The sequence below is a fragment of the Nesoenas mayeri genome (genome assembly GCF_963082525.1).
Source record: "Nesoenas mayeri genome assembly, chromosome: 6".
Lineage (NCBI taxonomy): Eukaryota > Metazoa > Chordata > Aves > Columbiformes > Columbidae > Nesoenas > Nesoenas mayeri.
In genome coordinates this window covers 31,058,519-31,073,808 of record NC_137545.1, presented here as the reverse complement: position 1 = coordinate 31,073,808, position 15,290 = coordinate 31,058,519, and the positions used below count along the sequence as shown (strand labels likewise).

At 37.4% G+C, this 15,290-nt stretch overlaps 1 protein-coding gene across 5 annotated transcripts in view; it reads right to left on the bottom strand.

Moving 5' to 3' along the window:
- Positions 1 to 15,290, bottom strand: part of PTPN4 (protein tyrosine phosphatase non-receptor type 4) — a 117,392-nt gene that overhangs the window by 37,080 nt on the left and 65,022 nt on the right. For all 5 annotated transcript variants that reach the window (XR_013922275.1, XM_080346752.1, XM_080346753.1 and 2 more), the window contains 3 exons: positions 10,353 to 10,416; positions 3,938 to 4,110; positions 802 to 870 (listed from right to left, as the gene is read on the bottom strand). Coding sequence is in view for 4 of the 5 variants with exons in the window: in XM_080346752.1 (XP_080202878.1) it covers positions 802 to 870; positions 3,938 to 4,110; positions 10,353 to 10,416 (306 nt within the window). In the remaining variant the exon portion in view is untranslated. The remainder of the gene's footprint in view (positions 1 to 801; positions 871 to 3,937; positions 4,111 to 10,352; positions 10,417 to 15,290) is intronic.

The window sequence follows — 15,290 nt, the reverse complement described above, 5'->3', positions numbered from 1 at the left end:
AACCAACACAGAATTCACTAATGCTCTGGGAAAGTGTTTGCAGGTACTCAAGAAAGGTTGCTGAGCTTGTTACGAAAAAGCCTGCGAGCATAAATTTGAACTTTGAAGTTCCTTAAGGGGTAATTATACCAAAAGACATTCCCCATTTCAGTAAAAGTATAACTAGAAAAAAGGCATGGAACATGCTCCCTGCACATACGGATTCTTTCTATTAATGATGGGAGCAGACTGCCAAATGGATACAGCAGCAGTTTTACTTTTGAATACTGTATTTGTGATTTCTGAACGAAGAACTAAATCTACGTCTTGATTGTTTTCTCGTAATCACTAAAACCCTCAGCAGTCTGAAACACAACTAAGTAATGCTTTTTATTCTAAAGGAACTATGTGTGTACAGTTGCAGGTTGTTATCGGCAATAAAACATATCAAATAATCCAAAGTTTTAATGGAATATTTGAAGACACCATTCTTTGCAATAAAGACAGCACAAGGAGGGGTAGTACATCTAACAACAGCAGATGGAAGGCAATTTATTTTGACAATATATAAAGGGGAAAATGTTAAAGAATACCTTATTAACTTTTCCATCATAAGATTCTCCCCATTTCTGGCTGCCCCAAAGAAACACCTTCCCATATCAAAATTAAACTCCTTAATATGGTTAAGTCAAGCCAACAGCAACAGTTGACTACAGTTGCTCTGTATTTTAAATATTTGCAAAGAGAAAACAATAATCCCATAGCATATTAAAAGACACAAACAGAAGACTTACTGATCCTGTATGAATGTAAATTACTTACCTTGCGAACACCCTGTCTTTGTTTGCTCTTTCTTTACCATACTGCACAGACTGGACCTCTGTTCTCCCACTGAAAAACAAAACCAAACCAAACCACTAAATGCAACAAACTTAGGATGACAATTTCTTGCTTAAAATTGAACCATCTCAACAAAAAGCATCTAAATTCTATTTTCAGTCAGGCTTAAGCAATTGCACTAGCTTCAGTACAGTGTAACTTTGGACAGTGTTTGCTAAGTGTAGGTCTTCTTTCCCATTAGAGTCTAACTGTAACAAAGACCAGTTTAATTTAAGCACAGCATAAAGCTTTCTCTTTCTTTTTCTCCTTATCCAAAGCAATAAGAAAGTTCTGGTTGGGTATTTGGATGACACTTAACACTATAATCTTTCCTGCCACAGCCATAATTGAAAGTTACAGCATCTCCTCTGTACTCCTCCTAAACTGCTCCATGAACTGCTAATAACTTAGTTGCTACTTAGTTCAGTAAAATATCATAAAGAAATTAGATGACAAGCACATCAGGATTCTATTCTTCTACACAGCTTGTCAAAACCAAGATCAAAACCTGGAACTTGTTGATTTTTCATATAAGACCAGATGTCTTGTGTCAAAGATCGTTTATAATATTTCATAATTTCTGGGGTTTTTTTAGTATCTACCAGATAGGCTGGAGAAAAGGGCCAACTGGAATCTTATTCAGTGAAGGGAAATGCAAAGGCCCACACCTGGGGGGAATAACCCCACGCACAAGCTGAGGGGTAAGGGACTGGGAAGCAGGTTTGCTCCACACTGAGACCACATCTGCAGTGCTGTGTGGAGTTCCAGGGTCCCCCAAGTCTAGCAAATGGGCCACAAAGACAATTAGGTGTCTGCAGCATCTGACATATAAGGAGGGGCTGAGAGAGGTGGGACTGCTCAGCCTCAGGAAGAGAAGGCTCAGGAGATCAGAGGAGTGTGTATAAATGCTGAAGGGCGGAGTGAAAAAGGGCCAATCTCCTCAAGAGAGCCCAGAAACAGGACAAGGGGCACTGCGCACAAAATGAAATATGAGATAGCCTATTTAAACAGAGGAGAGAAGAACAATAACTACAAAAAAACCCCACAAAACAAACAAAAACTTTTTTATTGTGAAGGTGGTCAAACACCGGATCAGGTTGTTCAGAGACAGTGTGGAGTTTCTGTGCTTGGAGACAGTCAAAACCTGGCTGGGCACAGTCCTAGGCCACCTCCTATAGTGCACTCTGCTTGAACAGGGCAATAGTCTTCTTGATACCTCCTGCAAGATGCTTTCTCCTCAACCTCCCCCCTTTAAAATGTGCTGCACTGGAATGTTTTAGTCCAATGGAAATAATAAATTATGTAACACATTTAATAGTTCAACAATTTTATGTGTCTCATTTCTGTCAGAACTGGAGATAATTCTGTCTAGCCCTAGCAGTTTAGTATTTTATTAGTTTGTTTTAATCATAAATATATTGGCTAGAAGTCTCTGTAGTCCAGTCTTCTGCTAGCACTAGGTCATGTCTGGCCATGGCTTTGTCCAGCCAAATTTTGAAAGCCTGCAAAACAGAGATCCCACAACCTCTCTGGGTAACTCATTCCAGTAATGTGCTACCTTCCTGGAAAAGCAAACAAAAAAAACCCCAAAAACTTTTCCTAATGTCCAGCTACAATCTTCAAGGTGAAATCTGTGGCTTTTGCCCCTTGCTGTATCATGTCTCATCACCAGCACATTTGGCTCCATCATTTCCAAAAGTGCCCTTGACGTAGCTTTAGGCTCACTCCTGAATTCTCTCTTAGCTTCCTATTCACCAGATTAAACGAGCTCAGCACCCCAACCTCACTCTGTGTGCCATGTTACTACTATTATGCTGCCTCTAAACAACTTCTCAAACTACTTGCAGAAGTTCTAGCCTTTTGGCTGCTTCATTAACTTTAATGACCTTCTTCATTTTTATGCAGTTTCCCTTTTCATCTTACATTAACATAAGTTGAATGTCATCATCAAAGAGCTATTCTGTAATAGTAACCACAATGACTCAAATTCAGAATCTTAACAAAAATGAAAAAGCTCCCTCAAATTCACTACGACAACATTGAACCAAATCTCAAACACTGTTCAGGATTACAGAATGCTGTTTCTCAAATGGGTGCTGTGAATGCTGGTCAAAAAAACAGATGGTATACAAATTTAGCCACTGTATTACTTTAGTCTTTATACATTTATGCAATTCATCAGTGTAACAGAAATAGTCTGTTACTATGTTTTCTAGCTTTTCATCATCTCCCTTTGTACCTCAGACACTGTTGCCATTCTAGATGGACGATCAGTAGCAGCTCCATTAAACTCTGCTTCAGGCACAATTTAAACCATCAGCATTCTGCATTACTTGCAGAGTCAGTTAATTAATTCAGTTACTTAACTGAGAATCTTTACTTTATAAAAAGCATAAACCACTTTAAAAACCAACAACACCCACTCCATATCTTTAGAACAGAAATTATACTTTGGGACTATAGTTATTCCACAGTCATTCTTTGCATCTCTAAGCTTTTTTTTCTATTAGGTCAAGTTCATACTTAAAAGTTACAGACTTAATTTCATCCTTATTTTCTAAATTTCTGGTTTTGGTGCAGAAGATGTATGTCTTCTGTCTTCACCCAGCTGCCTATTCGTATGCTTCTAGCTTAAGTAGGCTTTACTTGTAAAAGCTTCTTTTGATTGATTTCTATTTGACCTTTATTTAGGTCTGGTTTGCTGTTGCTGCACAGGAGATCTGAAATCCATCAGTTTACAAAAACACCAGGCCAAATACTTTGAAGTTCTGAGACAACATTTTAAAGATAAACATAACCCAGCAGGTAAGTAGGCAAAGAAATGCAGCCTGTGAGGCAATATCAGAGTACCAGCTCAATAACAACTGCTAATAATACAGTAATTATATTGCCAAGATATCCTAGAAAATTACTGACAACATTCAAAACTTAGGTCAACAGGGATGGGGAACAGCTGCAGGATTCAAAATCTCTTGAATTATGGCATCTTTTAACATAGTTTCTAAGTAATTCCCTATGTTTATTTATGAGTTGTCCGTCCTCTTATGTTCCTTCCCATATATTTCAAATCAGCACTTACCAGTAGCGGAACTTGGAACCCAAAGTGAAATAATGTGCAAAAAAGTTCTTCTGAGGGGGGAGCGGTCTGTCCAGACGGAAGAAAGTGTGATGTTCAACACAAGCTTTCCACAAATTCTTACATGCTCTGTAATTCACCATATTGAATCCCAGTAACGTTTCTCTAGATTCATGCTAAAAATGAGAAAAATTTATTTCAGATAAAAATTCAGATACTGTTAGCATTGTGGGCTTTTGTTTTTTAAATTATGCTTTTTGAAGTGGTTCTCTAATTTTACATTATTATAAAACCTTTAAAAACACCTCTTAAGTTTTCTTTAAAGGTATTATTTTTCAAAATTTATTTATTTATTTTTAAATGAGCTCACTCAAAGGTTACCAATCTGTTTTGTGACATTGAGTGGAGATGTGAAGAAACACCCCCAAAAGCTAGGACCCAAACTACATTAAAACATATCTGTGATTCCAGAACTCTTCAAAGATTAGTACACTTAGGATGGGGAACTGTCACGCACACGTGCCAATCAGAAACTGGGAACAGGTATTAAGAGCAACTGCTGTGCCTACTTCTAAATGATTAATTAGGTTCCTAATAAGGGAAAGAAGCAAAATTGCAAAGCAAGCTAAGCTATTCCGCCTGTTGAGGGAGCTTGACTACAACCTTTGTAGGTCAGAAAACATCATCAGCACTCTGCTTTCTCTAAACAGAACTAAATCCTCCACAACATTTAGCAAAGCCTAACTGTCTTCACTTGGAAGTAAACTCCTTTTCCAAGTTAAGCTTTTGCTGGTCTGCTCATCTTTAGATCTGCTGAGGTACTGGAGCAGAGACCTGCAGCTCTTCTCCCAGTGTTGTATTTGGGAAGGTGCTGCAACTAATGGCTAAGAACAATGCTGTATTTTCAGCCACATGATGATTTTAGGGCAAAGAATCAAATGGATTTAAAAAGCAAACACCAAATTCCAAGTATCTATTGATGAAATTCAAGAAATTAAATGCAAGAAACTGAAACCTGATATTTTACTTCAATTTACAAAAATTAACTTCTCTTTTCTCAATTTCTAAGCATTGCCAGCTCTCCCCTGTATTTTCTAGACATGTCAACAGAAGTACTTAAGAATTAAAAGTCATAGATGATGTAAGAGAAATTAACTCTGTTACCTATTTGGTCAAAAAGGCTTTATCAACAACGTAAATGGACAATAATATAAACAAGATACATCACTGTTCTGCAAGAGAGAAACCATGTACAATTATGAACTGCCTCATCTGGATGCAGTAAAGGATGAACCAGCTGAGATTTTAAATTCCAACAAAGTTCTTATGATGCAGCAAATTCTATTGCTCTGCCTGCTTTTTCTACTGTTGGAAAAAGAGAATTTGACAAGTTATGTGAGCTGACGACCATTTATTTTTATGTCACCCAAGGCATTATAATTATGGATCAGGAAAAAAATAAAAATCCTGCTGTTTCCCCTAGTTTGTATTCCAGAGAATGAGCTCATTTGATTCTCATGCCACCATCTGATCACTAGATCAGGCATGAAGCATGAAGGAGCTGGAATCACATGATGAGGAGGAGCTGCAGCTAGATCAGCTTAATTGTAATGCGAAACAGCACTTTCAGAGGAACTTAGTGTGTTAGAGCTTTAAAGGTACCTTAACAATAGTTCTATTCATAGCTTTTAAGGCTTTCATTGCAGTGCAGAGAGAACTGATTCTAAACCCCTATCCTTCATCTCAATTACAGTTAGGAATCAACCTTAAAGAAGAGTATAAGATATTGGCTCCTAAGTACATCCACCCTTTTTCTATTCACCCTGGCAGGTTCTGTAATATAAGTTTGGCACTTGTACTTCATCTTTGCTGATGATTCTGGGGTGTAAGCCCTGGTTCTGCTGCTGTCTGGAAGCTCAATTTAGAATAAGATTGCCTCTCTTTTCCCTGCAATAAGTAGGCTTGAGTCTATGTGGGCTCAGCATAAGACCCCAAGGCAACTTTTGTAATGTCCACAGTACTTCAGCCAAAAGCACATAAAGTAACAGGACAGTTATAGTGCAGCCTATGAGAATGTTCTTATAGCAAAAGGCTCCAGGAAGATGCTGAATGCTCTATGGTACGACAATGACACCCAGAGATTTCAGGGTTTCTGGTCTGTTGAGACAATGTTAGGAGACTACTTCACAGAGTCAGAGCTGGATTCTGCTCTGAAATAACTATTTTCTAATTGTGTCCACAGTTCCTATTAGAGAGAAGAAAACAGTCTGCTTGCTACAGAGAGGGAGAAGAGTGAAGCGGCTGGAATGCAATACCCATCATGAGGCTCAGAGCTCAGTCTTAAACTGCAGGTAAGCCAAATACCACCATGAAAGTTAATTTAAATCATAGCCTTACAAATGTACACCAAGTGGCAGGCTACCTATAAAATTCAGGAAGAAGCACTGAAGGGACAGGGCAACGTCAAGTCTAAGTCAGGTCTGTGGTTCCTTTTCCTAAAAGGACAAAAAAAACCCCAAAAAAGCAAACTGCATACTGGTGCTCTCTCTGACATACAACAGCTCAGCCCTTGAGGATTTACCTTGGGTGGGGATATTCATTCAAACCCACCTTTGTCTGATTTGAAGCAGGGACTTCAGAGCAGATCTCTCACTGCTCAGGAGAGAAACTGGGTTGGAAAAATGTATTCTCTACTGGGTCTCTTTCTCTTTGCCTAAACAAAGAAAAAATCCCAGAACAAAGCAAAAACTCCCTACCCCCATCTCTGAGGGAGACAAAGACTTGTGCTTTATAAGCAGCAGATGCTCCATAGACTCAAGATATTCCACAAAAGTCTGTGGAAGCAACACAGATTGTGCCAACAGTATTTGCTCTTCATGCAAAAACTCAATGGCAGAAGCTTTGATAGGATTAGGCAACAATCAACTAGGCATCTAATGAATGCCAGTGTTACTTGAGATCAAGTATGTGCTTGGGCAGATAAGCCCATATATTGCCTCATGATTCTAGCCCAAGTTCTTTCTAAAAGTCAGTAAAAAGAAAAAATTCAAAGCACAAATTTCAGACATATCATATCATATCATATATCATATCATATCATATCTTATCTTCTGGCCACTCACTGAAACCAGGTCTTAGTCAGGGACAACACTACACTATTTTTTTACATACTCAAGTAATTTTTCAGTGGACATCTGAGCTTTAAAAGAGCAAAAGAACACGTGAACAGCTTATTTGGCTGTCAAAGAATCAAAAGCACTAAGTATGCACGACATCATTAACAGTTTGATGCCGACAACTGACATTACAACAGCCAATGGTGCAACTAAGAAAGACCAGAGAAGCTTAGGGAAACATCTGGAAAAATGAAATTACTGAATTATTCTCAAACAGCTTCAAGCATGTAAGGGAAGCAACATACGGAACAGGCAGAATAAACAAAAATACGGTGAAAAAAACTGCCAGTGAAGTTATGGCTCAGGGGGCTTTAATGCCAAATGAAGTCATACACAACTTTTTTTCCCCCACAAAATCATGAAGAAACAATGGAAAGAAAATATACTCTGGTGGATGTCTGCTCCAGCTACGTAATTGCCAGAATACACAACCAGCCTCCATTCAAGATTATATTATGCTACCAGTAGAAAATGACTTAGACATTAAACTGCTTCATCTGACTTCCTTTCAATGGTTTATTTAAACACAGATATAATCTATTAAAAGTAGGCAAATAATTCTTTACTTATGTTGATGCCTCTAAGCAATGCCAAGTCAGGGAATAAATTTAATTGGTGATTAGAAGATAAGGCACTTGCACTTTTGAGGACAGTTGCAATTAAAAGCTCTCAATGCTCTTTAGCAGTATTTGAATCTTATCTGTTTAGGACTACTTAAAAGCAGATGTAGCCCATTTTGGAAAAAATAAACATACTGGAAAATTCCTTTCCCAAGTCCACCAACTTAATATCTTACAGCATCTCAGCTTTGCATCTGAATAAATATGGTTACTCAGCTGTAAAATTCATTATATATTTACAAACAACTTTGAAACACATCATCAGCATACCACAAATGTGTTTTCACTGCCATATCATAGATCAGTGCTTTTAAATATACACTCAAAGCACTGGATTAGAGATACTTTACATACCAAATGTGCAATCACTGAGTCACTTCACCTAGTTCCTGCTGCCTAAAAAGGGCCATTTAGGCTCCCTTCATTGTTAATGGGAGTGAAAGCAAAAGGAAGGATATACCACCAGAGAGCAACTTAATCCATCCTAAAATGTACTTCCACCTCATGCAAGACGTTTCTCTGTTTGCTTGTGTCTGGTTACTATAGCGGAAGTCTAATAATTAGCTTTGGTTAGCTAATTATCATGAAACAGAAAATATGTTCTTTTAACCTAGCTGAGGCTGAATACAGGTGAGATTAATCTTATCCTACTAGTCTATGAGGGAAAGTAACTCTGGAAAGAACAATTTTAATATCAGGTTTGATTTAAAAATTAGTTTAAGTATACCTTCTTTGGAAGCCAAATTTTAGCTTTGATCTTAAGATATTCATGACTTGGAATGAATGAAAATTAAGTTCTTGCCACCAGTTTTCATCTGATAAATAGAGTTTAAAGGAAAACACTACGAGGTTTTTAAATTTGTTAGCTCGGATAAGATGTCTCAGCAGAGAAATTACATTAGTTACACATACAGCATTCTGGTGCAACTAACAATATGCAGAGTATTAAAAAGGCAACAGAAACAAACAAGATGAGGAAGGTGTCTTTATATTACCTTCAATTACATGCAGGTTTTTTTCTGCAGAAAATGGGGAAAACACTCAAGTACAGTAATCAAACCAATTTTATATTTGGGCATCTCAATCTGCAACATCCTGAACTCTGCTACTACCACCTTTTCCTCAAGTTCTGATTTAGAAAACAACTGCAGTTCATAATTTCTGAATTCCAAATTCTCATCTCAGACCTAAATACACCATTCCTGCAACTGTAATGGAAGGTACACAAACTGGGATCAAGACAAAATTTGACCTCTGGGCTGTCAGAGGTCAGTTTGTCTTTCAGAAGTAGCCTATAGCTCCTGTAGGATATCACGAAATACCTGTGTCACTACGATGAAATATTCCCCCCACCTTCTTTTGTATCATTACAATTTTTCAGCTCACGTTGCATGATGCCTACTCACATCGACAGATACCCCCATTTATTTCATATAATCACTGAAGTTCTTTTTTTTTTTTTTTCTACCCATCATTACTCCAAAATCCTCTAATTCCTGTTTATCCTACTTCAGAACTGACAGCTACTCACACTGCTCCAAGCACACAGGTGAAACTTCTCTTGTCAACTAATACACATCGCAGAGTCTGCAGGAGGTCAGGTAGTTCCATCTGTGAAAACTCCAGACTCCTGGGATTCATTTTAAAGGACCTGCTTTCAAGATGTACAGCTTGACTAAAGCCAGTCACCAGCCACTGGTGTGATCTGACGTAACAGATGTTTGCTCTTTATATTTTTCTTGTTTAAGCACATTGTCTCTAAATCTGGAACAGTCCTGTAGTACTCAGGATGCATTTCTGCCTGGAATTGATCTTTTTTTATCTAGTCAGTAACTCTGCATTCAGGTCTTCAAATCCTTTCAGCTATACGAACTGCACAAAACCTTTTAACAGATCTGATGAGTTAATCACATAGTCATATTTTTAATTAATTCCTCCGCCTTTCCCCAGTGATATGTCTGTGATGGGCTTAGACTAATCTCTTGGAGGCGTGGAACAGTCCATTTCTTGCTGAATTAAACACACAGAGGTCCTGTGGTGCTTCACAGGGTAGCAAACACACACCACAAGCAGTGAAATACACTTTCTTCACAGAAAGCTTCACCTTTTCCTCAACAAATTTAGAAGTATGCATATAAAATTACTGTATGTAATTTAAAACTGCAAAGACATTCTTATCTCTTCTGTTTAAACATAAGTAATAAAGCAAACTTGTATTACTAAATCTGCATACAAATCAGCATGTTTTAATCAAATGTTAACTTACAAGCACATATATGACTGAAGCAGCATTAGGCATTACCTTTAATTTGGCGTCTTCTGAAACAAATTTTATATTGATTTACTTTCAACCTTTCCAACATCCTTCTTATATAAGCAACTTGCATTTCCTGCATACAAATGTAAATCTAAAAGTATCTAAAATAAGGCAAATCAGTCAAAAAAAGCTTCTAAAGCATTGTAATGGCCCATTTGAGAACTAAAATAGATCATTGGTGAAACTGGACTTTTAATTACAGATATAGGCAAGAATCAACATAACAGTCAGTATAATGCAGACATGCAGTATAGAGAAATTTCATTGCTCTCATTTTTGGAGATGAAATTTAAGACAGTACTCACCAATTCTTTCCTAAGTTGAATAAAAAACTGTTTGCACTTAAAAGAAATTTTTACGATCTTCAACCTAAATGGAAAACAAAAGTCACATTATTTAAACACTTAGTATACGGAACCATGGTTAAAGGCTTCAGTACACCTACTGAAAATACACTTTCGAGAGAGAACAGATTTCACTTCATTTCCATGAGATTTCCATCGTCAGAAAATAAGATATCAAAGATTACATAAAATACCTTGTATAATTCAAAATTTATGAGCCATGTATTTAAGTTATCTATCAAATCCACTTGTTCCCATCTTAAGCCCAAGACAGTTGCTAATTTTAATCTTTTCCCAGTTCCAAAGTCCAAAGAGCTATTCTATCCTCAGGTCATCCCAATCTGATGTTCTCTTTTCTGAGACTGCTTTCATTACCCCTTAGAATATTAAAAAAGACTTTAAACGTCCCCTGATTCCTGAAAGACATTCTTTCTCTGTGCTGCTACATGTCTTTGAATATAACCAGAACTTGTTTTAGTAAAATAGCTAAGACAAGATATACGCACAGAGATAAGGACTTGCAATCTGGGTATTGATAAAATTAAAAACCAACAAACACAAAAAGAAAAACATAAAACAAAACAAACACCAAAAACAAAACAAAAAAATAATCACACTATGAGGATAAAAACACATTTAAAATATCACAGGACAGGGAAAAATCAGCCTACAGATCTTTTCATCTTGCACAATATCTAGAAACATACAAGATGCTGACAGTAATTCCAGACCATTTTGGATGGTCACTGCAATGCTGGTTACACTAAACAGTAAAAGACAGGCTATATTTCCATCAGAATAATTATATACTTTTTCAAAGAAATGCAATATTACAGTAGTGCACATCCTTTATTGAATATACAGGAGCATTAATTTGGTCAAGAATAAAAGCAAGGTTACAATTGGAGCAAGAAAAAATATAGTAAGTTCTGAGACTTTGAAACAGAACAACAGGTATGATACTGTGAACTGTAGAACACTAAATTCAGATGCTCTCTCACTCAAAGGAGATTTCACTGACAATTGTCATGAAATGCAAAGCAAAAGACAATCTCAAATATTATCAAAAGAATCACAGTTAATTGAAGGAAATTATACAGTAAACTTCAGGGTTTACAATCAGCCTTTTATACAGCATGTCTATGCAGAGCACCCTTACTAATCTGAACTGCCATCTCTCACGGTCCCTGTACTTCCAGTTACTATATTGGCTTGGTAAAGCTACAAAAGCAAGCAAGCAAACCCTCCCAAAACAGAAACCGACTAAAACAACAACAAAAACCCCAACATATAACAACCAACAAAGCCCCCACCACATCAGTAAAGATAGTGCTACAACTTTTGAGACAAGCATATTCATGAAGAACATCTAGAGACTTCAATAGTGACTGGAATTCCTTGCCTTATTAATCACCTTGATGAATAAAAAACTCTCTAGACTAGGAAGAATGAGAAGCAAGACACTAATAGACACCCAAGCTGGATATCTTTATATAGGAATTATCTTCTTAACTAAATCAAATGGAAACACTTTTCTCCAGGGAATTATTCAAAGCAGGAAGTTAACTTGGATGTCCTAATTTGTTGGGAGAGTTTCTATCTCCAATAACAGAGAGATTAGCCTTTCAATTATGCTTATTTAAATACTTTCCTATATATTTCTTTCCTAGCTTTGTTGTTAAAAATAAAAAAAAAAAAGCAGCAGCTAGAATTTCATCCCGTTTTTTTGTTCCATGTTGGTTTTGGTTGTTGTTTTGGTTTTGTTTTTCAGTTCTTAACAAATTGTTGCTATTGAAATTAGCTTCTCAAGGATTAAAAAGCTATAAAAGGGGTACAACTTATCTACTGAAATCAAGTTATTCCACTGGCAATGCAGCAATTTCCTTAGCACCTCTTGTGACAAACAATTGATTAAGAATAATTAGGGATGGGCCCTAAATTTACTGGATGGGCTAGACACTAGTGATTTTAGCAGTCTGTGGAAAAAGCAGAAAAAAGCTCTATCGCACTATGTGGGCTGCAGTTTACCATGACTATTTTATAATTAATTTTCTAGAATTCTGGGGTACGGGGCAATTAAAAAACCATTTTAATATATACCTTTTCTAAAAACTTAACTGCACATACTCTACAGCATATCAGATTTGCTTAGCATGCCAGTAGAAAACCTGAAAATATATCAAAATTATTACATTTATAAAAACACTTTACTACCTTTTACTTTTCTTTTTCTGCTAAAGAAATCACCGCCTTTGGCGATTTAGACTCGAGGAGAATGATAAGGATGAAACCTATATACGCTGGTTTTTAATCTCACCCCATAACTCAGGCAGAGTGAGGTCAGCTGCTTCTTAAGCCTGAAACTATTTGGAACAGACTCAAAACTATGACATTAGTCAATCAGGTCTAACTCAACCCAAAAGAGTCACCGTTCAAGTACAAAGAAATGATTCAGCAAAACTGAATCTCAGCTATTTTTGAAAAATACAGCAGATAAGAGAGAGTTCATATGCACTGCTAACACCCTGCTAGTCATTAAATAAGAATATCTATACTCGGCTAAAGCAAAAGGCTTATTTGTCTGCCTATGTTTCCTTTCTCTGTCTGTCAACAATGGTCCAAGTCTAAGTAGAAGTGTAAGAACAGGCAGGTATCAATAATATTTTCTGAGTACGATTTTTCCAGTCTCCAGTCACCTCAGGCATCTTAAATCATTAGATATATCTTTTAAAGTGAAGAGATATTTAAAAGTCCTGTACTCAAACATGTGGAAGGAGCCTCATGATATCAAGCCTGTGTTCTCATTAAGGACTTTACCACCCTAACCCTTGCTGGAAGAGTGATAAAGCAGGACACAAGCAATCCAGCAGATTTCTCAATCAAGATTTCCTTGACACAGACTCTGGACCAGTCATCTAGCAAAGATGCTCTTGGCAGCACAGCTCACAAGCGAAGAAAGACTGTCCAGATTTTTATAGTCAAAGACAAACTTGGCTCCAGCAGCTGTGAGATGGTGAAGGTGAGATCCTAAGGGAAATGAGGAGGGATGTAGCAGACTAAACAACCCTGGAGTACAGGAGAAGAAACTCCAGCTTGCTCAGAGCTCTGGTAGGTAAAAATCCCTTAGAATCTGCTGCTTGGGGCACAGGAGCTGAGGAGAGGTGGCCAGTCTTAAAGGACAGTCTTCTCAATCCAGAGCAATCCTGATGTGCAATCATGGATGAACTCAGAACTGCTGACTGACTCTAAACACGAAAAGAAGCGTACAGGATGTAGAAGCAGGATCAGATGACCAAGGAAGAATAGAGAAACGCTACCTAGGCATTTGGGGATAGAACTAGGAAATCTAAAGTGCAACTGCAGTTGCCACTGGCAATGGATGTGAAAGGCAAAGCACCTCTCCAGGGGTACATTGACTGCAAAAGAGAGGCAAAGGAAACAGTAACAAGGGAAAGGCCATGCTCCTCTCCTTTGGTCTTCAAGGGCAAGATCTACTCCCTCAATTTCTGGGTCTCTGCGCCTGGCAGCACATTTTGGGGAAAAGAGGAATTACCCACAATACACAAAGATCAAGTTAGGACACACTGGATAAAAGGCTGTCTCCTTTGTTTTGCTTTATTCCTACCTTGTCTCCCTCTTGTTTCATTCCTCCCCATGATCAAAAGGTTTGCAATATGCAATTTAGATATAATATCAAATTAAGAGGGAGAGGGCAAAGACGTTTTACTTGATTCTCCTTGAGCACTACAGTTAAACTGTTATTTCTTCCCACATACATGCCTGTCTATCCTCTCACCTCAAAACTCAGCTCAGGAGTACTCAAAAAGCGATATCTAAACATTCACTGTAGCCATGAAGCACTGGGAAGACATTACATGACTCCAGTTGCACAAGAGCAAGAGTAAGCAGAAGCAAGAAAAAAAACATCAGTAATGGTGTCACTGGCGCAGCTGCATGACTACAGCTAACAAGGAAAGGTAATAGGTCTACTAATGAGCTATATTGTGGGAACTCACATTTCAGATCCTTACTCATAGTAAAAGAAAGTCTATAATAGAACAAAATGGGGGGGTGGTGTGTTGTTGGTTTTGATTTGTTTTGGTTTTCAAAGACCAATTATGTTGATATTACTGTCTTCACATGAAGAAATTAATATTCCTGATGTCAGCTGATATGGCTGAATACAAAGAAGAACAGTTTAGGTAATTACGTACACAGAAAAAACACACTAAAAATTTACATCACCATCCCTGGCTTGCAAACAATACAAAGCAGAGCTTACAGAAACCTCTAGCTTCCTGTGGGGACATGTAGCTTAATTATGACTTACATTGTACATACTCAGTAATTTACAGGCGTGTTTATAGAACCTATTTCTACTACTACTGTTTTCCCCAAAATAACAGCAGTAAAAACAGCCTGAATTAAAACCTTCCTGACTATTACAGCATTGCATTTATAAAGCAGCCTTAACACAGAAATGGCTCTAATGCTTCAAAACTCTCACTAGCTGAAGGATTGCTTTCTTAGAACATGTCGCTATTACAAAAGCAGGTCTGACTGACTAGTATAGCAGTTCCAAACTTATCATTGCAAGATCCAGTTTTATTTTACCCAGCTAACCATGAAGATTAAAAATCTACATGCTCTGTAATAGCTTCAGACTTACTTATCTGTGGATAACACGTCACAGCTTTGTTTTTTCTTTCTCTCTGAGAAATCTACTACGATTTAACCATTCACACTGTTTCTCAAAATGGTAAACCACCTAACATCCTCCAGCAAAATGAGAGACTAAGCTTAGCACAGAAAACCAGAATGTCACAGAAATTCATTGGTTTGCAGGGAAGATCAAGACTGTGATTAACACCTTGAATCTCTGCAAGGGAACTTAGTAAG